This window comes from Apis mellifera, linkage group LG1 (assembly GCF_003254395.2).
Source record: "Apis mellifera strain DH4 linkage group LG1, Amel_HAv3.1, whole genome shotgun sequence".
NCBI lineage: Eukaryota > Metazoa > Arthropoda > Insecta > Hymenoptera > Apidae > Apis > Apis mellifera.
The window spans coordinates 18,499,057-18,524,079 of record NC_037638.1 but is presented as its reverse complement, the minus strand read 5'-3'; the positions used below and the strand labels follow the sequence as shown (position 1 = coordinate 18,524,079).

General features: G+C 36.7%; 1 protein-coding gene across 6 annotated transcripts in view; it reads right to left on the bottom strand.

Moving 5' to 3' along the window:
• The window catches only part of LOC551069 (diacylglycerol kinase 1), an 81,185-nt gene that overhangs the window by 10,600 nt on the left and 45,562 nt on the right, over nucleotides 1–25,023 (bottom strand). For 5 of the 6 annotated variants that reach the window (XM_623468.6, XM_006571114.3, XM_006571115.3 and 2 more), the window contains 3 exons: nucleotides 6,740–6,874; nucleotides 6,332–6,548; nucleotides 4,383–4,547 (listed from right to left, as the gene is read on the bottom strand). In XM_623468.6, the coding sequence (XP_623471.4) occupies nucleotides 4,383–4,547; nucleotides 6,332–6,548; nucleotides 6,740–6,874 (517 nt within the window). Of the gene's footprint in view, nucleotides 1–4,382; nucleotides 4,548–6,331; nucleotides 6,579–6,739; nucleotides 6,875–25,023 lie in introns of those variants that run through there. The other variant, XM_016915252.2, reaches the window with a different exon arrangement.

Below are 25,023 nucleotides of genomic sequence, written 5' to 3'. Positions count from 1 at the left end.
CTTCGATGCTGATGTCATTTTCATTTGACGAAAGGCATTGAATGTTTCGGTTTGTATATTGGACGACGACGCAAGTGTATTTTATGTCAACGTGGATATTTATGATGTTCAATTTTCGTTTTATATATATCGAGAGACATTCTATTTGGATAGAATTTCCTATTCATTAGTTTTGATGATCGACGAGATGATTGTATAATAAGATTGTTCAGTGTCGTTGTAAGAATGATCTTTCGAATTATTTAAAAAGAAATTTTGAAAGATACTTGTAAAATTTTCATTGTTGATTGAAGAATGTAAAGTAAGAATGTTTGAAGAGCATGCCATATGTATCGTATAATAATTGTATATTATTGATGTTAATAAAATTTCCAATTCATTGGATATTTAAAAGTTTTCAAAAAAGAAACCATATTTGAATTATTACTTATCTCTCATTCCCTCTAAAAAGTTTCCTCTTCCTCACTCACCTTCCTTCAGCAACGCACCAGGAATATCCGATAAACATATTCGATCGTTCTTCAACATCATTTAATCAACAATCGATACTTAACGAGCGACAGACTAAAAAAAAGAAAAAAAAAAAGAAACGCGAAAACCGTGCAATCGAGGAATAATATCAATTACAAGCGATTATCATAGGGCGGGAAATATGAAGATGACACTTGTTGCTTCCCGCGTGACTCGAGAGATACTGAGAAAGTATATCGAGAGAGATTGAAGTCGAGACGAGTCTCGATGTACTCTCTATGCTTCACGTTATTTATATAACCGGATGATACCGGTTCGCGTTATTTCGGGGATCGAACGAGTGCGCAAACTCATTGGCGAGTAGCGGGATAATTAAACGAGAAGTTCAAATGGAATGCTAGAATGGCAACATTTCGGATAAAGAAATTAATAAAAGCGTAAAATAAAAGAAATAGCTTGGATATTGTAAGTAGAAATAATAAAAAAAATTCCAATTTAAAACGTGATGGTTTTTGAGTAGAAGAAGTATTTATATATTTATTATTTATATATTTCTCTCGAAGAATAATTTCGATACTTTGTTGCGCATTGAAATAGGAATTGTAAAAATCCAAAATTTATATCCTTAATAAGAATTTACTTAATTCTGAAGAAGTTACTTAGTTCTAGCCAATTGGAACAAAGTAGATTGGAAAATTATTTAGGAGCTATAATTATCGATGGAAGATTAAATAGAAGATATATAGGTGGAAAATTCTATTAATGAAAGTTTAATGAAAGTTCAAAAGCGTAGGATATTTTGACCAAAATGAACATGTGTCTTAATTTTGCATTGGAAAAGCAGCTATTTACGCTACGTATTTTCTTCGATCTTTCTGCGAAAGATTTTTTAAACGAGATTGACCTTTCTGATCTGAAGGAAGGAGGTGACAAACCGTTTAAACCGAGGCAAGAGAACACATCGTTTGATGTCTCCGTTCCCTCAACTCTTTTCATGTTTCAAAAATATCGCCTTTGAGATTTCGGCGTTTCCCTCCCTCGTCAGAGACAACTCCGCAAACAGTTGATATCTAGAATTTTCACGGACTGCTTCGTGACATTTTGCAAAGATCATGCTGTCATTTTAAAATGGATATTTACGCGGTTTATTGGAACTAGGAAGTCGCGAAGATTTTAGTCCAACTCGTCAAAATCACGCGTCAAAACTCGGCTAAATATTTCCCCACGCGTTAAAGGTCATCCCAGCGTTACCTGAGTTTTTTAATAGACCCTTTCATCTACGTGACGGGCGAATTTTACACAATTTCATTTGTACGATTCCATTTATACCAAATAATTACTGATCGATTAAATAATTCATATTATTGGAATACGAATTTCAATTATTAAGAGCGAAAAATCATAGATAGAAGATTATGTATCGATCAACATGATCTATCGTCACATCGGATTAAAATAAATAAAACTTTGCTATGATAACTCAAATCGAAAGCGTTTGAAATATTGTATTATAGAAATAAAAATTTGGAGGAAAGAAATTTTCCCTTCAAAATTCATTTTACTATAACTAACCAACCAATTAATATCGAATATTTTCCTCTTTCCTTATCCTATTCGATTCCTGATCACAATGGCGCATATAGATATCCTAACAAAACTTCTTAGAATCGAAAAAAATCTTGTCTATATTTTTTCTTTTTTTTTTTTTCAATATTATTCGTCAAAGATACTATACTTCCGGTCGAGAATTACAATCCAAGCATATTTATTTTACTATAACTAATCAACCAATTAATATCGAATATTTTTCCTTATCCTATTCGATTCCTGATCACAATGGCGCATATACATATCCTAACAAAAGTTCTTAGAATCGAAAGAAATCTTGCCTACACTTTTTTTTTTTTTTTAGTTTTTTTCAATATTATTCGTCGAAGATACTTCCGGTCGAGAGTTACAATCCAAGCGCATTCATTTTACTATAACTAATCAATCAATTAATATCAAATATTATCCTTTTTCCTAATTCTATTCCTGATCACAATGGCGCATATAGATATCCCAACAAAACTTCTTAGAATCGAAAAAATCTTGCCTACATTTTTTCTTTTTTAGTTTTTTTCAATATTATTCGTCGTTACAATCTAAGCGCATTCATTTTACTATAACTAATCAACCAATTAATATCGAATATTTTCCTAATCCTATTCCTGATCACAATGGCGCATATAGATATCCCAACAAAACTTCTTAGAATCGAAAGAAATCTTGCCTACACTTTTTCTTTTTTAGTTTTTTTCAATATTATTCGTCGAAGATACTATACTTCCGGTCGAGAGTTAGAATCCAAGCGCATTCAACGATCCCGTGAATAATGCATCAGCGTAAAAATCGGTGGGTGTACGGAATGAAACCTTTCCTTATCATATCAAGCGTAACCCAGGCTCTCCCCGGGCAAAGGAGATTCCGCTCCATTCTCGGAACGCACATAAATTTTTCCACCCGGCAAAGGGTATTCTCGTGTCGCTGCTCCGTTTCAACGTTTCCTCAGCCTTGATCCCCCGTACAATATTGCGCTCCCGATATTTTCGGCCCGATACACAAATTTCTCCGGCCCAGACGTTCGGTTCCATCGGTATGGAAATCACTTTCATTCCCTCCTTAAATTGAAACTGAACACCAAAGTCGAGGATAGACAATAATGCGCGGCTTTACCGCGTTATTTATATCGCGTCTTTAACCGGAGGATTCGAATAATCGATATTATTCTCGGAAGAGGAGAGGAAATCCTTCGAGTTTCGTATGTAGGTCGTGGCGAGATTTCCTTTGATCGTACGTCTTCCGCTTTGGAATCTGATTTACCTGGAAACTTACGCCGATTTGGTTATCCTGTCATCGTCGTGATTTAAGTTAAGAGGGACTTTCGCTTTCTCTTAAAATTCTCTTAAGAAGAATCGTTACTTCTTCGATACCGGGACGAGGAAAAGAAGAAGAGAACAAGTGTGAGCCGAGGAAAAATAATTTTTTATCGAGCAACGTGGGATCGGACGTGCGTCAAGAGTTTTTTGCACGCATCTCGTGTGAATAGCGCGGAGAGAAGTCGATTACAGCATCATCGAGCTACCATGGTCGTATTAAGTCGTACACGTCCTTACGAGTTTTACGGTTTCGGGCAGCTTTTATGGCATCGATTTGTTTGCCAACCTATATGTCACGGCTCATCGTAAAGAATCTTACGATCATGGAGAGAGAGAAAGAAAGAACGAGGCAAGATCATCTCATATTGTGTCGTTTAACTCGAGATTGCCCATAGGCGTGCTATTATTCTTCTTTGGAATCGGATATTCATCCATTCCGCTCCATTATGCTCCTTCAGAATTCCATTCGAAACGCAAGTTATAATATACATCTTATTTGCCTTCCACGTAAATTTCTGCCTTGTTCTCAAACGCGAGTTTCGTATTCATCGTGAATTTTTAATACCGTTTTTCAATTTTAGATCGATCAAGTAGTAGAGATAAACAAACGTAAAAGCATTCCTTAAAATAATCGAAAGTTAAAAATTATCTAAAACGAGACGTAAAAAATATTTTAAAATTACTCTTGAAAAGAAATTCTTATCGGAATTTTTATCGAATAATTATTATTGATTTAACAATTATTCAAATCGCGTTACTTTCCATTCATTTTCCACTTTTTCCACACCGCGCAAATTTTACAAGAAAAATATTTTTTCTAATTTATCGCGACAGCAAACGCATCGTCAACGATGGAAAGAAGAAAAGAAATAAAAAGTAAGTGAAAATGGAGCAAACGGTCTATGAGACGTAATCCCGTTGCATTTCAAATCTGGGATGACGTCTACAGAAGCAAATTGGTCGACAGCATCGTTAATATCAAGCTCGACCTACCTTCTAATTTCCCGTTGTTGATGAGGAGGGAATTGTTCGACTTCCTGGACGAATTCCGCGACATTTGGCTATGGCTCGGGCTGCTGTCCGTGCTCTTTTTCTCTATCACGTCATGGCAACTGTACGACGTGTGCTGTTGTATCGTCAATATGGGATGAACGCTTCCTTCAAGCCCGTCCATGGAACACAAGGGAGAATATTACTATTATTGACGTGATCGGATGACTCGAGTGTAGGATTACAGGGGGAGAGGCTTCCGATATATCGCGAGCCAGATTTAACGGCAGGGAAAAGAACGTCTAATGGACGATCGTGGCAAGTTTATCGCTTTCCGTTCCGGCTCTGATCCGATCAATCAGATAAAACGAGCAGAGGATAGACCGACATTCGATATGCGTGTGAGAGTTGATTTTCCCCCAATGCTCGATGTTTGGTAGACAGGCAGAATTACCGATACATCGTCCGTGATATTGACGCGTTAAATCGTTCTTTCTATATTATTGTTCCATTTGGAGAGAGAGTTTCGAATCTGTATTGTTTTCGATTTGACGAAAGAAGATATTTAGAGGATAAGTTTTGCGAAAGAAAAATAAAAACTTGCTAAATTAAATTCTCTATATTCTTAATTTTTAATCGTAGTCCTATTGTTTTGAGCTTAATTTTTTAAAAAAATAGGCGGATCTTGTTGGATTGTTAAAATCTTTAACAAACACGTTTATCACGCTGCACACGGATTAACAGCGATACATAATACATTTCCTTTTTTTTCTTTTATTTATAATATTCATACAAAGCAATCAAAGAGAAACGTGGTCAAAGTGAGATTTTTCAGGATCCATCGTTGTGCACAAAGAAAAATGTATCATTGATTTAATTTTTCTCGTATTCTTCGCTTCATCCTTTTTTTTGTTTACGCTCGAATTTTACAAAGAAACGTTCCGGCAAGTGAGCAACTGAAAAGCTTAACAAAGGCTGCACAAACGAAATCGCACGTTTTGCGCAATTCTATTTTTTTCTCCGAAGCTCAGATTATCGTTTATCGCCATTGGACAACCAAATCTTTCTGCGGATCTTCAGCTTCGCAAAATTGATCTGATCAATAATGAGATTAAATCAGCGATTGAAATCGCTAATCATTCACGGTAATCCACTTTCTCTTCGATTTTTTCGAGCTTTCGCTTCGAAAGTCTCTATACTATTATTCGTTCGTGACAATATCAGAAATATTCGATCGTGTAATTTATCACTTGTTATTAGAACGACGAATGAAAGATGATCGACGAATATTGTACGTTGGAACATTATTTTTTTGAGATATACCATATGATTTTTTAAATTATACAAATTTATTTATTCTATATTATCGAAGATTGTAAATTATTTCATCTGCTAAACTAAATCAATCTTCCAATTATGAGAATATTTATACCCAACGTACCATTCAAATTTAAAGCAATTTTTTCAATTTATATTCTATATTTTTCAACGTCATTCGTAGTATTTCGTCGAGCATTTGGATAAAATAATGTTCAGAAGATGTTATACGTATAGCGTTACGTGGTTCTCTTAGAATTGTCTACGGACAGTGAAATGTATTACAAATATCTATCGTCTGATCCTTTCGTATCCCGTGAGAAACAACCAGTTAGTGCAAACGTTTCATTGTTTTCTCTTCAGAGTATGTTAATATTGCATAATATGGTTGTAAACTCGCGCCTCGTGAAAGATGATTCAACGCGTTTACACTGTAAATATCTTTTATCAAAGATCTAAATTTATCAGTCGAAGGACATTCTAAATAGACCCCTTTTTCCTTCGTCAACGTTTCAAGGATTAAGCGAGCAAGTAATTAAAATAATAATAATAAATTTCCTCTCTGTCAAAAAGTTTTCAAAAATTGATTTTAAATGTAATTTCAAATCGTTATCAAAAAATAAAATTTTAATTACCTGTGCGTGCTCTGGTGGAGACTTCACTGTCCGTTCTATGATGTCCCAACGCCTGCAATTTCTCTGTGAGACCGTGAATTTTGTCAGCCAAAGAGGAACCGTGTCCACCCTCCGACGATGTTCCACCAGGTAGACCTGTGCTGTTCACGTTGCTGCTGGACGTTGTGTGAGACGTAATGGCGGCACAAGCGGTTGTCGACGAGAGCACGGCCATTTCCTGATGCAAAGATTCCTATCTCTGATAAATCTTCGAATATTTAATTCAAAAATCAGCGTGAAAAATTTTGATCCAACGTCGAACACGTGGAATGAATTAAATATTAATATAATACTTGAAAATTATTATTAATTTTTTCCCTTCTTATAATAGAAAAATCATTAGAAAAATTATAAGAAAGAATATCCTACCTTAAAAGCTTTCCCATCGACTCCTCGTGGCACCTTTTTAACGAACGACAAAAAAAGATGTCGTGAAAGTTCGTCAGGGGTTGTCACTTCGAGATAGGTGTCCAGAAATTTACGAAATCCCTCGTAATCAATGTCCTGAAACAAAGATTCATTATGTTAGTGATAATAATATTTTAAATCTATTCCAAACGAAACACACGATTAATCAAATTGGCAATATCCAATGAAACAATTGTTTTAATTTTAATTTACGATGAAGTTTTCGATCAAAAAATAATCACCAATGATAAAATATCAATTGATAAATACGATAAGTCCATTATTTAAGGGAATCTATTTCGAAATTACGAGCTTTATTGCGCAACCAGATCGATGTCACTTAATTTAATTAATCATTAACCCTGAAATCTGTCGTGAAATATATTGTATTCACGTATAATTTAAATATCAAATCCCTGATCCGACATATTAACTGTAAGACACATTTTCATCGAAGAAAAATACATAACTCGTCATTTTGAGCTTGTGGAAAAATTATCTTTGACACTATCTCTGAAAAATTATCAAAAATCAAGATCATTGAGATTTGAAAGATCAAAGATGATCATAAAAATATTCAAATAATACGTACAATTCTTTTCTTGCAATCAAAAAATTATTCCAAAAGTTTGACAATTTTTTAAAATTCTTTTCAATTATTTATTATATGATGATAAAAATGCTTTCCAATTTTCCCAACCCAGTCAATTTATCGGATCTTCACGATTCCCACAGTGAATATATTAGGTCGATAATAGCAATGGACATCTTGTAATCAGCATTGCTGAATAGTTTGCTCGGGACTGGTCGATCTAGATCAACGGCTATTATACATGGATTATGCGGTGATCTAAATCTTGTTAACGCATAAGCTTTCCGCACACAAAGGCGGCACACCGTGTTCGCGGTACGAAATGAGATTCTATCACGCGCTTCAAATCACCGTACGAGAAACTTCCTATCCAGAAAATGACCTTCCACCCGGCCGTAAATTGAGATAGGAGAGATATTAAAATCGTTTCCCTGACGGATTAAAATAAACGGCGCCGATTGTGACACCGTAACGTGATCGTTTTCGGCGGGAAAGCGTATGCAAGAAGAATCTTTGAACACTTGTCTCTGTGAAATAGTCGAGAGTCGAAATGAAATTTCATCGAGGCTCAGATGAAAGTTGCTCGAGCACCTGTGTAACGAACCAATTGCTTTAATTGATTGGATATTTAACGGCCCTTATACCTGTTGATCAAGAAATATCGTGATATTGACGGAAAATGATCGAATATCTTTTCCTTATTACACTTAAATTAAGTTATATATATATTTAAATTGAAGAGTCGATCGAGCAATCGAAATTAATCGTCGTAATATCACGTTTCACAGAGATGTACAAGTATTATTAGCCCCGATGAATAAGAGGAAACTTCAACTTTGGATATTTTCCATATTCGAGCAATATAAACGTGATTATCACTTAATACTTGCTGGCGTCGTTAATTAATTCGTTTTTCGCTTAACAGAATTTTGTTCAACACCTGTACAGATATTTAACATAATCGATAATTACAACACCTTGCAACATGCTCGCGTGAAATTAATTAACATTCATTAGTCGCCGCTTATGAATGCCAATTATAATTATTCACCTGTTTATTTCAGTGAAGGTGTCTCGAATAATGTGTTTGCGATATCACAAATGATTAATTATCTTGGCATTTTTAATGCGTGTGTTGCCTTCGTTCTATCAGAAAGCTCGTTATTTAAACACTCTTACTTTATGACGTATTATATTTTTCCATTTCCATTACTTTAATAACGTATTATATCTTTCCATTTTTCTTTTTTTGTAAATCTCCATTTATTATTACAAATTACATGTAACATTAATTATAATTAATACTCGTTAGAAATTGGACAAAATCGACCATTTTATTTATGGAAGCTTCCCGAGTTTGCGGAATCAGGATTGTCACCCAAGTTCGTCAGGATCTTTTAATTGCAAGTCAAGTTAATGAGGAAACAAGCCACGAGTCGCTAACGACCAACCCAGTTTCGCGTTTTATTTGAACAGATCGTTCGAGAGCGACATTTATCGATGTTCCGGCGCCAAGGGCGTTGCCTTTTATCATTTTCTTCTCCCATCTTTTCCTCCTTTCCATCTCTTTCTCTCACCTTCACCTTCTGTTGAACACACCATGAACGATAAAAGCTCCAGAACGAGCCACAGTTAGAGAAAAGAGCGTAGTTACTTACGAAATAAGTATTATTCTGAGAAAAAAAGAGCAATTTTATCGATACATATACACGTAATCGAAGCGTGTTATTATTTCGCGTTGCTCACAGCTTGAGATTCGAGAAATTTTGCGTTTTATACATCTCATCGAGAGGATCGGTTACTTGGATAAATATATTCGTTTTGTGAACATTTGAAGATATCGATTTCTCGTACGTTTTTTAAATAATATAATTTTTAGAAATATATGCGCAAAACTGTATATGCAAACTCTTAAAGTTTCACGAAATTATATGCATTATCATCGATTTTGATTATTTGTATTTACACTCTTTCGAGAAATATGTAAATTTTATTAAAACGTTGATAAATATATATCCAATGCTCTAAGAAAAGAACTGCATATATTTTATTACGCGATAAACACTCTGTTTTTTCAAGTGCTCGATAAAAAAAATAGAATTACCATAATACGAGAAAACTATGAAACTGTTTGTTACCGAACACTCTGGATCCCCTTTCATTATCTTCCTCTCTGAAGTTTCTCCGTACGGAAAACATAGACTTGGAAATGGAATTCGCAAATGCACTTGTTATCGATCGATTAACCGCGGATGCAATTGGTCCGGCGAATGCTCGAATTTACTACTTAATAGGCAACGCGGCATATGCGCCGCAATCGTATTTAACAGGGTGTTTTCACGAGCAAGGGACAAGCAAGCAACAAGGGAAGCGTGAACACTGGCGATTTTTCTGTTCTAAAGTGAAACAACCGATTCAACCCGATCGTAACTGTAACTAACGATTGTACTCGGGTCACGGTTTACGACTTACTCGTTGGCCGGTTAGTTAAGCCAAGTGGTGCACTTTCAGCATCTTCCTTAAAAGGCCCCTACAATTTTAACGAGTCAATATAATTTTCATGATGAGAGAGAAAGAGAGAGAGAGGAAAGAGAAAGGAAAGTTCTAATAGATCGTTTTTCTACGATAACTTTGATTAATCGTGTACACTTGTAAATCATTTAAATCTCGATTGGTAAATGAAACGCTTGTTACAGCGTCTAAAAGGACTGTTACAGTATACAGGGTTTTGTGGAAAGCTGCTTTTTACGAGATAGCTTCGTGTCGAAGTTGTGCAACGAAAGCAAAAGAGGGGAAAATGTTTCGAAGGGATATGACTCGTAATATTTTAACAAACTTGATCTTTCATTCGATTATTATTCTATCAACTTTTAATAACTGTATTAAAAAAAATATTATTCCAAATCTTTTTCGAAATTCAATCCTATCCAACAACTAACTATTGATATAATAAAATTGTAAAAATTGCCGTCTCATTCAACTTGGCGGTAGTTCAACAATAATCTGAGAAGAAGTCACGTGGAGATTCATCAAGGCGATTGCTTTAATAAATCAAAATATTATTCCAAAGGATTAATATAGGATCGTCTTGAAATTCTATTTCACGATTACCCAACTCAATTTCCCAATACTAACAATCCAATAAACAAAAACAAAAAAAAAGAAAGAAAATAATATTTGAAAAAGGAGAAGAAAAATGAATAGAAGAGAAGTGTCGAAATAGCCGAGAAATTTCATAGAGAGGGAGATGATCGGGTCGAACGGTAAGCAAGAAGGATCCATCCTTTCAAGAATTGCGAATCGACCGCTTATCCTCGATGTACGAATATCCCGGAAACTGGGTCACGCTCGTTGTCTGAAGGAATATCCGCATGAATGAGACAGGACACGGCCATTAAGCTTTCGGAAGAGATACAGAGCGCGGAGAAGTTGTGAAGGGCGAGACGAGGATGAACGAGAATAAGAGAGGGAGGGGAATATATAGAAACGAGGTTGTTCTCAATGGTCACGTAAGGGAGTGGTGGTGACGTCAGTGGGACGATGACATCATCGTGAGATCGTCATAACCCCGATAAGGCTGCTGGGTATATAGGTCAAAGAGGAGGATCATAGCTGTTGGATCATAGAGAGAGAGAGAGAGAGAAAGGGTGAGGTATTTTCAAATGTCACGTAGGCTGCTGTAAAATTGACTCATTGCCTCGTTAATACGCAGCTCAGAAATGAAGAAAAATGAGAAACGATGGATTCTGGTATCGCACATCCACTATGGGAGCCGCTTGTATTTTCCAATAGGTTCGTGAAACGATGAAAGATGGCCGGAGCTTTCGTTCTTATATAGAGATTTATAAATTTCGATATCTTCGATAATTGGGGAAACACTCGTAATTTTGAATAAATATATTGTCGAGAATACGAATCGAACGAGGATGGAAAGAAATCGTTTAGGAAAAATTTATCGATTGGCCGTGTTTCGGGTTTGACAGTGAAAGAGGAAAGGAGAATTTTTTCGTCCATGCAGAAAAAGGTGTGTTACAAATTATAGGGGTCTGTGCGAGAACGAGGAGAGACTTTGTCGGCACTTTGTAATGAAAGGATAAAAAGAAGCGTTCGTTCCTAGTGGATTTCAGCGGCGAAGAATTTGTCGGAAAGGCTACTTAGTAGGCCTTAGATTCCGTAATATCAGAGGTCAGGTTAAAAGGTGGATTTGCATCTATTTAATGGAATAGATAATCACCATCAGGACGTTAGAATCCCTTAAGTTTTAAATTAAAACTTTTCTCAAATTAAAAACCATTCTTCTCTTCCATTTGTTTAAATATTCAAATAAATATCTCCGCATGTATTTGTACAAAATGAATCTATTTTTATACCGTTTTATTTTTTAACAAGAATGGAAGAGTAAGTTAAAATAATTATACACATCCATGTTAAATTCTGGCAAACTTGTTAAATCAAAACGGTCTAAAAACACGATTGAATCGAAACGTTTTTAAACCAGCCCCATCTGTTTAAATATTTCTCCTAATCAGAGGGAGCCGGTTCGTTAATCCGAATCTGTTTAATTCTAACCTGAAGCGGGGAAAGAAAGTTTCATTCAACGCTGTTATACGAATCGTGGTTAAAACTAATTCAACACATGTTTACACGTGTTATACGGGCAACGTGTAGAGGATTCGATTATTCGATAGGGGGTGGAGCAGTGTCAACAATTCAAATGCCAGGAATAGTATCATCCGTGTAGCTGGCTATAAGGAGATCTTAAAGGTTGCTACGAATGATGGGTTGGTTCCAATTAAACCTCTTATGGAGAGAATCCACACCTTGTACAAACATAATAAGCTTTTCACCCTTCACGAGTCTGGCTGAACTTCTACTATCATATGTACTCAGTTCTTTGCTTTAAGAAGCATCCTTTGTATCCTGAAGAAAAACCTCTGTATTGTTGTACCATTTAGAATTTTAGAATATCGAGAAGAGAGTTATTTTGATCGAAAATGTAGCATCCAAATCTATTTTAACACTTACTTATAATAATTTTTATTATTATAAGTTATGATATAAGCCAAACTTTGGATCGAATCTTATTTAATTTCTAGGAAAAAAGTCGTATAATCTTCTGATTAATATTAAGAAGTTTTTAGTAGAATAAGATCAATATAGAGGATGATATTCTTTTGATAACTATATTTGTATAATTATATTTCAATAAGGAATCAAAAAATTCCCATTATTCTTCTCCATTTCACTGAATAAATCATCAAACTGATACGTAACTTTCCCCTCCGCCTCATCGTCTGATTTGATTTCGTTTCTCGCACTATCTCGCGGATCGATAAACGCTTTTCAGCAATATCACGTTCCAAAGGAGGAACAATTGCAATGCAAACGCGATAACGAGTCCTGCTCCGCTCGTTCCATTTACCTGATTATAACACGAATTCGTTTCTTGATGCTTCCCCTGTTTCAAATCAATCTTCACAGCGTGACAATTCAAATCATTTTCCATAGGAGCCGCATTTCGGAATTAAAAGTTTCCGTATCGGATAGAACGAACAGATTATTGGATCCAAGTCCGATCATATTTATTAAGCGTCCCCATTCTTGAAAGGATTCTTCGATCTTTTCCTTTATGTCTCGCGTATGGACCACCCACCCGGTTGTTCCGATCAGATTTATGCCTCTCGCGCCTCGCTTTGAGAAAGTTCCAAGTTTCATTGGGAAAGCGCAGCGCAGAATCCATTGCTTCTGGGCCATTGTCTCTTTGGTACGAGGGATCGGTGTAAGTGAATCGCTTGTTCGTTAAACGACGACAAAATGGAAGCCACTCGATCCAACTTATATCCTCGCGTTAGAAAAGTTTCGCTCTACCGGTTCCAACACTTTCATAAAGTATCTCTTCTCCTCTGTTCTCGTCGGAAAAATATTTGTTATTTTCGAGAAGTTTTTAGAAAACGAGCTTCGAACTCGAGGTAAGACACGGTTGAATAAAATATGGAAGGAAATTACGGGTTGTATGATCTTCCGCCGGTGAATCGATACGGTTGAACGATTCGACATTAGAGGCATCGATTTCAAGGCATCGAACACGTTGCATAAAGTCGTTCGAGTGATCGACGAGTAAGTATCCTCCTGGATACTTTTTAAGCCAATACTCGTTGAATTACAAGGAAGTAGCTCTCCGGAGGAGGGCGAAAGTTGCTCGAGAAGGGAGATGGATTTCCTTCTTTCGAATTCAATATTGTCACGAGCCGTTCTCGAAAAGAGAGGACGAGTAAAAAGCGGAGGTATCGTTGCACTCTTCGATCCTCTGGACAGCTATTAAATTTTCCAGCTGGAAATTACACACACGGAATAAGAATGAATCGCTCGTGTTCCTTGGGATCATCGAGGGAAATTAAAAAGATCGGTGGACGAAGAAAAAGTTGGACGGCTAACTTTTGAGAAATTGAACTGGGAAAGAGGAGAAAATAAAATAAACGCGAACAGAGAAAAAGAGAGAGAGAGAGAAAATACGAAAAACCGATGAAAGAAGATAAAACTCGTTAGGAGGAGAGACGAGAGTTTCTGTGGCGAGAGCGTAGTTTCCACGCCGCGAAACTAAATCGAGAGATCAAACAATTTTTTCAGTTTAACAGTTGAAACGTTAAAAATTTCGTGGATTCGAAGATCGATCCGTTGACAGACAGTAAACAGTTTAAACCATATTTTAGATTGATTAAAACAAATATAGATACCATTTGTGAGTGTTGCTACCTCCCGTTTAGAAACGTTCAAATAAACTGAAATCGATAGGAGGGGATCGGCTAAGAATAGTCTGTATATCAGAAATATCAGAAAAAGCTCGCTACGTAAAACTCAAAGCGTATCATTAAATCTGTCTGCAAACTGCTCGTGAATGCTACTTCGAAGCGGACTTTCAATTTTCTTTCCATTCTTATTAACAAACTTTCTCTCTCTCTCTCTCTCTCTCTCTCTCTCTCTCTCTCTCTCTCTCTCTGGACCGTTATGTGGATATTATTGAAGAGAGAACATTTTTGCTCCAAGTTTTCTTTGGAATCCAGACTATTGGACAACTCTCGTTCCTAGAATTCCATGTGGTAAATTCCAGCAATGGATCGCGACTATGGATAGCTTATTATGTTAACCTACTGATAATGGAATGTATTTGTACTTTATGAACAATTCCTAGCTTGATAGATATCTTGAAAAGATGCATTTCAAGTTTCAATCTCTATTATATTATATTATCAATGAAAATATTGAGACTTTAACGATAAAAATATATGATTTATATCAAATATTAAACTTTGTTAGAATTTTGAAAAAACTTTCTATAGACATCGAGATGACTCTTCAAAATATTTAAAAATTTATACAATAAAATAAAAGATACTTTTCAAGACGTCGATAACAATTTTCTCTGCTATTGTCTGTATTGAGACTTACTTATACTACTTAAATTTACTAATCAACCATTTTCTAACTATCCCTTGTATTGTAATCCAAAATAAATCACACATAAATGTCCAGAAATATCTCCACACGTGCGAAAGAAAGAAACGAATGTTTTCCACGTTTCAATTAGATTGTTTATTGAGGAGGTCAGTGGCACCCTTCTTCGAGTGCGTCACTCGAAAGGGAATAGTTGCGTAGCCACACACGTTCATACGAGAGCATGATAGACGCGTACGTATCATCTAAATATACAGTGTACCGGCTGATACTCCGAAAATAACCGGGCCTTCTCTGTTTGTTGTCGCGATAACTATAGTACGCACTATTCGACGCACGCAGCATCCGGGTTTTCTGATAATACAATACGCTCACGTGTATCAGTGTCTTTGTTAGAATACAATGAACATTGGAAGATATCGAAGTAAGAAATAAATCTTTTCCATTCTTAAAGAAGCGAAAAGAAGGATAATCAAAAAAGGATATTCGATCAAAATTCAACGTTTCACAGTTTAACTTATGCATGGATTTTTAATCTGAGAAGAATTAAGAGTACTTGGAATAAAATGTACCGTTCTGAAGGGACCGCTTAATCAAAACTTTGTTCAAAGAGCTTTTTTAAGAAGTAAAAAGAATGATAGTAGTACTGTACTAAAACGACCATTAAAAATCAGAGAGAGTTAACACGTGTAAACGACAGACGCGCAGGTTATCCTTGAGCAAAGTTTTTTGATAAAGGTACTCGCCTAACAAGCCTGACTCCTGACACCACTCGAGGGTAAGTTTTCGTTTTGGAAAATTGTTGTGATCGTAAAGCATATGCAACAAGATCTTCCTCCTATTTTTGCGACCGCGGAGAAGATCGGAAAAGATCTCTCGCACTATTACGTGTTGTCAGATTGAAAGAGGTCGGTCGTTACGTGCAAGGTATACGATCAATGATTCGGGACAACGTTTTCAAGAATAATATATTGCCGTTCAACGTAGATGGCCACTTTTATCTCGACCATTTTCATCCGCTGTTTCGCGTTACCCTCTTAATGAAACAAGGAACGAGATTTCTCCCCTTAGACTCCTCGAATCACTCGTTCGGTTCGAAGAATTTATAAATAAACAGGGATATTCTCGAGACGAGAGAAAATACGCGGTTTTGGAAACCAACGGAATTCGAATATTTTTCCACCGGACACGTTTCTCGGTTCAATCTCGGTTTCCGTTTTACGAGACATTTTAATTATTTCGTTCGACCGGAACCGTTGTATTATTCATGCTACGTATTACTACGCGGGACGTGTAGTTTTATTTCACGGTCCATTTGTTCGGGCGCAAAAGGCGACGAGTCACGGGCTCGTTCAATAAAATCCGCGAATATCGGTTCACCGACCGGGAATCGCAAGGTGGATTCACGGCCCGGAAACTGTGACGTCATTGTTCTCATGGAAACCGGGATGGGAGGGGGAGGGACGTCGAACGATGACGTCACTAGCCGCGGGAGCTCGGGGTGACGGCACAGGAGAAGGTCGGTGCACCCAGCGCGCGCGCGCGCGCTGCATCTGGAGTGCATCTGTGCAATGACGTCACTGCGTCATCATTTTCTTCTCGCCGCCGCAGATGTTTACCTCGTTCTTTCTCGGCAATTCGTTATTCAAAAATATCACGTCGCCAAATGAAACTGTTGTTTTCTCTCTCGAATTTTTCTCCTTGCAAAATATTACGCGAAGAAAAGGGATCAATGAATTTTATTTTACTTCGTTCCGTTATTTCCAACTTCGTGAAATTCAATGTTATTACCATTATCACGTTCATGCCAAGATTGAAAGATATTCATAACACGTGCATACACGTACGGTGTTATTCGGGGATTAAAACATTTTTTTACGATCTTGCGAAATGAGATTTTGATCTGTAATAAGTTCCGCTTTTTATATATCGGAATGATTGATTTACAAGTCAATCTCAAGCGAATAATACGTTTCGTCCACTTTTATGACTGCTACTCTCTACTCTACGTACTCTATTTAATTCTTCAACCCTCGTTTTAGAGATCAACTTGTACCCCATTTTTCATAAAAAAAAAAGAAGAAATCTGGCGTTAATCCAGAAAAGCAGCGCTTCCAGAAAAGAATATCCGTTTATTTACGTATGAGAAACAACGCGGCAACAAAACGAGACTCGAAATACGTTTTCTTATCCATCCGTTAATCGGCTCGCTTTTCACCCGCATTTTCCATCAGAGTCGAAGGAGAATCCTTTCTCGATCGACGAAAGGGTAATTTCCATTTTACGTTTTCGATGTATCTCGATCGGTTGAGGATCTCGAATCGAATTTCTTCAAATTCTTCCGTCTTTTTTCCCCAACGATAAAGAGCGTGGCGAAAGAAATGGATTTGATTATCAACGAATTAAAATGGTATCTATCTCGTCTCCACTTTTCAATTAACGAGGGAATTTCTTTTCAACGCAATCATTCGCCATTCGTCTAATTATGAAAGTCGTTTAGAACTGAGAAGGAATTCTGTGCGTAATTATTTTATATTACAGCTTGTTTATCCTCGAGGAACATAATATTCGAGAAAATTACTTTATTACAAAATTCCTTTTTTTTTTTTCGTAAAAGAAAAAAGGGAATCTGCATGCTTGACCTACTTTTATCGCATAATAAGTAGTTCTTTGCAATTTTTCTTTCTTCCTTTTTTTTTTTCTTCACGTTCGTTCGATGTTCGATATCTTGAAAAGCGATCTATTTCGAGAAACGATTTTTATTATTTCTTAATAATCATCGGATATTCGAAAAGACACAATATTTAGTGTAATACTCGATTATAGAGTAAGTTATTGAAACGAGATTCTTCAAATCTTTTGACTCTCGATGCTTTTCAAGCGTACAATCGAGCGTGAGCGTATCATTATTCGGGATTAAACTACGTATGAATTCATCGTACATCGATGATTGCAATTTTCGAATCGGAGATGATTATACGAGGGCAATTAGAAAAATGAAATAATATTGTATCTTTCTTCGTACATCTGACAGTTTTATGAAAATCCGTGAAAATCCTCGACTTATGTAAAATCAATAACGCGAAACTGGCACCTAGTATCTGAAATCTTTTCCAACTCGAGCAATACTTGAAAGAACCTCAATTTCTCCCTCGTTTAAAACTCGAAGAGACTACTTGAAATTATATAAAATAACAGGTGCTCGTTAACAATGTGGAGTTTTAAATTCAAAGGATTTGAAGTGATCGATAAGAAAAATATTTCGAGTAAATTTCTCGCTAATAAAAAGATTTCCAGACGTTGTCCAAATTCACGACGTTGTTTCAATTCGAATAAACGAAGCGATTCGAGGTTTATAGAAAATCGAGGCTCGAAGTGATGGTCGCTTTGAGAACGTAATAAAGAAAAGAGATTAGGTTTTCGTGGATTGGTCGGCCGGTTGCTTCTCCCAAGACGTCGCTTTAATTTCACGCCCTCGCTTATTCCGTCTCGACACTTAAAAACCGTGCCTTCGAGGATCTCTGTAAATATTTCCCCGCGATTGCTGAAACTTCGTTGGATACAGCAGCAAGGAGAGAGGAAGATAAACACATTTTGCGGGAAGAGAAAAAAAAAAAGAGACGGACAAGAAACAGCCACTGCAGCAAACGTGGAAATCGCGCAGTAAATTTTTCCACAGGGATCCTTCGATTCTTTTCTCTCTCCGTTCCATTCCTCCTCTTCTATCCTCGTCGCTTTCAATTTTTTATTACACAAAGAGATAAGAAACCTGCATCTTCGAAAAAAAGTATCGCGATTTCATATTTCTTTTATGCGTTCCTTTTTTCTATACGTGCAATATTCGCATTCCCCTCTTGGTATTTCTCGATACCAAAGAGGTTTGTATCGATACAGAGATGCAGAGAAATTCAGAGATTTCGCGAGTTCCTCGAATATTGCGTAATTCTTTTACCTTGAAATTTCGCAAACTCGCACCGGTTATAGTTGCACTGACGATATGCAGATCTTCGATGAACGTATATAATCGTTTATATTTTTCTTCTTTTTTCTTTCATTCCGTTAGAATTTTCTCAGACGATAAATTGACAATATCATGAATTATTACATCCTTTTATGCATGTTTTGCACGATGTTCCACGATATAAGTACGGTAATATCCACCTCGTTATTTTCGCATTTTATACACAGCAAGAACCATCGAACGACATCGATCTTCTCATAATTGTCCAGTTTTTATCGTTTCTGCCAGCTGTCCAAAACGTTTACTCAGTTATTCAGTTCGTTAGCGGAAAATTTCGCGGGCGAATCGTGATTTAACGTAACGATGCGTGATACGCCTCGCAACACAGTATTTTCGTCCACGTATACAGAACACATCGAAACGACGATTTTACCGTTGAAATCGTTGCGAATTTTTCCATCCAATAATCTTTATCTCTCTCCTCCCCCTCTCTCTCGAGAGATGGATCAATTCTCTTTTCCAGAACGGTAATATCTACGGTTGCTTTCGAATTTTCACGCAGATAAAAGGCAAAGTTGCACAACGTCCGTTAAATTAGAGTATTCGCGCGAGAAGAAACGCGCGATCGATCGATATCGCGAGAAGAATCCACTCTCGTCCCGTTTTTCCAATTATTATTTTCCCCATTTTCATCTCGCTCTCGTCGTTTCCAATCCATTACTTAACCAACGAGCCTTTCATCGTGATGCTATGCCGAGAGGGCTTTAATGAAAGATACTCGATTAAAGCGAAACGAGAAAACAAGGCGTCGGTCGGTTCCCTTTCCTCTTTCCGAGAGTTTTCAAACCGGAAACAGTGATACTCGTTACGGGGAAGGGATATAAGAACGATGCGCTTCTTCAACGTGACCCGGTTTTCCTTCAGACAGTTTTTGAACAGCACGTCTCCGTGGAAGCTAGTGGTGCTTAAGAACAATTATTTTTCAAGAACGAGCCACGTATGGCATAAAAGGGACCTCTCTACTGTCGACTGTCTTGCCAATTTCCTGCGAATTCCAATGGATCGTGCATGTGGAATGAAATCATCTGGGAAATCAAGCTTCACCAGTATGAAACATTTTATACGGACAGAGAAGTTCGTAATAAGAATGATCTTTTTCAGTTTTTTTATTTGATCTTCGCTATTTCATGCTTATAGATAATTCTTCTAGATGATACCTATAATGAAGAAGAATTATTAAGAAAGAAAACGAAACTATCGATTTTAAGATTTTAAAAAAAAGTTTATCAGTTTCACATTTATCGATTTCAAGGATGCATTGATGGACGGACGACGAATGAGATAAAAGATGGGTGAATGCGAATTCCGAAAGAAAGCTGCGACAGGTATATATGGTGACTTAAACGGCCGAGTCTTTTTCATCATCGTTTTCAAAAGCAACACGGGATACCCGTGGCATGCTTCATCGAGCGTGAATAACTTGACATCAGTGGCCATAATCGTTGCAAGGCGAGATGAGACGACCCGGAGAAAATGTAATATCCGACGGCTCGTTCGCTTCGTGCCTCGGCGACAACTTCCCCTTATGGAAGATATATCCTTTACACGTCTGAACGTGATGTATGATTCTCGAGGTCACGGAGAATTCCATATTTACGACAATGCTGTTCTTATTAGCACGTTGAAAAATTCTAATATTCCCATTTCTTCGTCGAGCCATGGTCAAACATCGATGTCTACTTCAGTATCAATAATGCTGCTTATTTACTCGTTTACCAAAATGTATTGTTGAATCTCAATCTTTGCAATACATATAAGACAAAAATTTCATTGTTCAACTCTTCCGTCAATTTTCATTAACCTGATCAAAATAATATTTCATTAATATGAATATCAATTCATCAGAAATTTCATTAAACAAGAAATTATCAAAGATCTCTAATATTTCCACAACACTGGTTTTCCCGCCAAATCAGTAGTACATTTTGCTATGGAAGACATCCATCCTAGGCAAATAGGCGTTAATAAACTATATCTTTTTTATATCCCTGTCATCCGCCGTGACGAGATAAATTCCGCGACAGAGGGGTTCGAGAACCTGCGAAAAGAAGATATCCGGTCAATCCACCTTTGGAAGAGGATACCACCGGTGGATGATGACGCTTTGACCTCGCTCTCTATCTCGTTTCCCCTCGCCTTCTCCACGCGGATCTTCTCCACTGCGTCACGAATGACGTCACGTAGTAGCTAGGCAACCGCACCCTCACCGATCCACCCGGTTTTTCTCTATCTTCCGTTTCTTCCCTGCGTCCTATTCGTCCACCTCTTCCGCCAAGGATGAAATCCGAAGAGCGGGGTGGAACAACGCGAAGAAGGCAATCTTCGCTTCGGTTTTAATAATCTATCTAGTAGTGGAAGTTCGTTAATATCGAAAGTACTGTTACTTGCGTTCGGACGACCTCCTCCTCTCCTCAAGTTAATTGGCCTGAACCGATGAGACGTTATCGCACTTTTGCGTGCACCATCTGGCTGATGCGAAGAAACGGACGGAGGGGAGGATGTAATCCGGTCTTCATTAATTGGAATTTTAATTGGAAAGATTGTCGATTACGATTTTAATTCGAATGTTTTATTTTTTTTAAATGTTAATTTATAACATTCGTATAATATTTATGTATTGTATTAATTTTATATTTGCATTGATTATATATTTTATCTTTGAATGATAAAATAATAATTCAATTGTTGGTAGACAATATTATCGTATTAATTATTATCGTATTAATATTATTGAATTATGTAATATATATATATATATATATTATTAATGTATCGTATATTAATATTTCACTTAATAATAACAATAAAATAATGATTTTGAGATAGAATATTATTAAATTATTTCGACGTAATTAATCTCTATATTCTCTCTTTCTCCAAATTATCGTATTTATATTAATCCGTTATAAAAGTATAAAACAAAATTAGTTGATGACAAACAAAGATAAACCTTTAAAAAATAAAAAATAAAATTCTCTTCATCGATGGCGTTAAATTATTATCGAATCGAACATTTGCCCTATTACATTTCGTCGATCAATCTTCACTCGACTTTTATCACGATCGACAACGATTGCATCGTCAGATACAGATTCCATCAGAAATTCTAGATGATATACAATTGCGATGTCTCCGTATAGACTTCCTTCCTAGAAGAAATCCATTTCCAGCGAAAATATCGGCGTATAATGTTCGATATAAAACCCCTTTCTTTTTACGAGATTCATCCTGATCTCCTCTTGTTTATCTTCGTCTTGAGTCCCGTGAAATTGTTTTTATACCTCTGCAAATTCCTCGAAAATGGATATTCCTCGAATATCTCCAACTCCGCCATTTTTATTTATTTATTTATTTTTCGCAGCTTTCATATGAACAGGCGACGGTGCGAATTCACAAAATTCGAGAATATTCGCGCGGCAAATTGCTTTCGTTAATGTTAATGTTTTATGCATGACAGTTTGACGATACTTGGCCACGGGTTTCTATTATATCGGGCGCGAGTTTCCACCTATGGAGGATCGTCGAACCGTAGGGGAACATTGGAATATATTTAGGCAACATCACAGAGGTATTGTTCGAATGAAATTTTCTCGTTCAGGTTCCAACCCGCCTTCGCATCCCTAGGATAAGAAGGCAACGCGTTTCGTCTACGAGGCGAAACTTCGCAAAAGGGGACAGGGGATGTAATGCGCGTTTAAATAAATCGATAGTTATATAAAGAGAGCGGTTAATCGGTGCAAGAGAGAATGTGTGTGTGTGTGAGAGAGAGAGAGAAAAGGAAATAGGGCGGAAGAAGGTCAGAGTAAGGGTCAAGAGCAGAGAGATATTTTTTCTTCTCAGAAATAATCGTCTTATAATAAATTAAACGCATGGTTCATCTTCCAGGGATAGCTTTGTGACGAGCCATCACCATCCTTGACGAGTCAAAGCTGTGTGTAAAGTTAATTTTTTTTTTTTTTTTTTTTTTATGAGTAATCGCGCGAATAGTTGGATCGTATTATATTGTATAAGAAAGTGTGATGAATCGTTTATCTACCTCGATAGATCCGCTTTAAAATTAGCCATGATTCCTTCACGCGAGAGGAAAGGATAACTGTGGCGTTACAGGTCGTCATCTTTGTCACAATGCTCGTGCTCCATGATATCGTGGACAATGGAAACATTCGAGAAATAGGGAAACTCTGGGGAAATAATGTAGCACGCACTAAAGCCGGGGATTAATGCAACTGGATGCTTATCCACTTAAATTTTATTCGCGTTTTGCGTGCATTGCGTTTATTTGTTTAAACGTCGACGGTTATTTCGTGATAACAGACCACAGATCAGTAAGTTGGTTGGTCTTTGATGGAGGGAAAAGTTTTCTTTAAGTCGGCCGATTAAGAATTAAGTAATTCACTCTTTCGCGGGCGAGGAATTAAAAAAATTGCTGGTCCATTTGTAGAAATAATATCTGACGAAATTTCCCTCTTCCTTCCATTCCTTTCACCCCATTTTTTTTTTTTTTATCTTCCTTCGAAGAACTTTTGCGGCTGTTGCAGTTTCAAAGAGATCCAGAGTTTTTTTCATCCACTGCTTCTTGCGCTATTCTTTCGTTGTCGAATATTTTTTAAACTCGGCAAACTTTCACAAACTTTGCTTTCGTATAAATAAAAACCACGGAGGCTGGATACGCGAGGTCAGTTTAATCGCAAAAAAAGCAATCGTTGAAAAAGAGGAGTAAAACGCGTGGAACGATTCTTTTTATTTATATAGAGCGCGTAGCGCAAGCAAATTTGCTGCTTCTCGTTACGATTAAAAAGAATATTAACCAACGAATAAGAAATATTATAATTATTTTTTCATTCTAGATTAATATTTAATTTTCGGATATTTATAAAATTATTCATCGTTATTATTATTATACATCGACTAAATAGAAGAAGCAGCACGTCACGTTATACAAGCCGAGATAAATTCTTCGATGATAAATTTTACGCGATAAAGAATATTAATTTATCACAGTAATTATCCACGACTATATACATATACATGAATTTTAATTAAATACATAATCAAGTTCGTAGCGGCTTAACTAGCTCTCTCTCTACTAAATTAATCCAAGTTATTGGTGCAACTTTCTAAATAATAAATTCATCTCTCTCTCTCGCTCACAAAGTTTACATCGAAGATGTAGCTAAGAAACTTTGAATCGAACTACCTTAATCAATCACAGGCGACGTACCGAAAGAACGACCGCGAATCGCATTAATCCTCGCTCTTTCATCTCCTCCTCCTTCCATCCAAGATGGAAATTATCGATCGAAATATGCGGGAATTGAACAAAACTCTCGTCGCGAAACACAGAGAAAATCTCGAAGAATTAGCCACGGACGACCACTCGACTCTGTTCAGGAACCGAGAACAAGCGGTTCCTTAATCACTCGTTCATTACTCGAGATTTTCATCGTGCCGCGTGTTAATGGCGCGCTCTGGCAAGAGCGCGCGAAATTGGCGGAAATTAACGCGAATTCCCCAGTTAAAAACGAAGCTGCGTGATTTTTCGCGCTTCCGTATTCTGGCACGTGGCCAGAACAGATGCGGCCGTTTCACGAGCGATTAGTCAGAAAATCTTCTCGGCGAATATTTCGTGCCCAACCCTCGTCGCAACAGGATTCCCCTCCCTCCCTGTCCAATTATCGACTCCGATGTTTCCAATTGTGTTTGCAATTGGATTTCAATCGAGATCACAGCCGATTCCCGGCTCCATTTTCTAATTGCTGAGGGATGATTTTGTCACATCGGTTATTTCAACTTTTACCGTGCTTCGATCGGTGTACTCGATTGAAAAATAGATAGTTTTTATCGAATGGGTTATTTCAGAGATATATATATATATATCGGTTATGTCGGTTTATTTTCTATCGAATCTCGCGAGAATTGTAAGTTTCAGTTTTGATGGAACCAGATATGTCCATCAATCGTTCCAACAAAAGGGATATAATCGATCGTTTCTCGTTTCTATTAAATTGATGCTTTTTTTTTTATTAACATGGATATTAGAATTATAAAAAATGATGTGACAAAATTTTTGTGATTCATCTATCAAAACAAATCATCATTCTTATTGCTTCAGTTATTTAAAAAAAAAAAAAGCAAATTAATAGAAGAAAAATTCTTGATATACGTGAATAGAAACTAGAA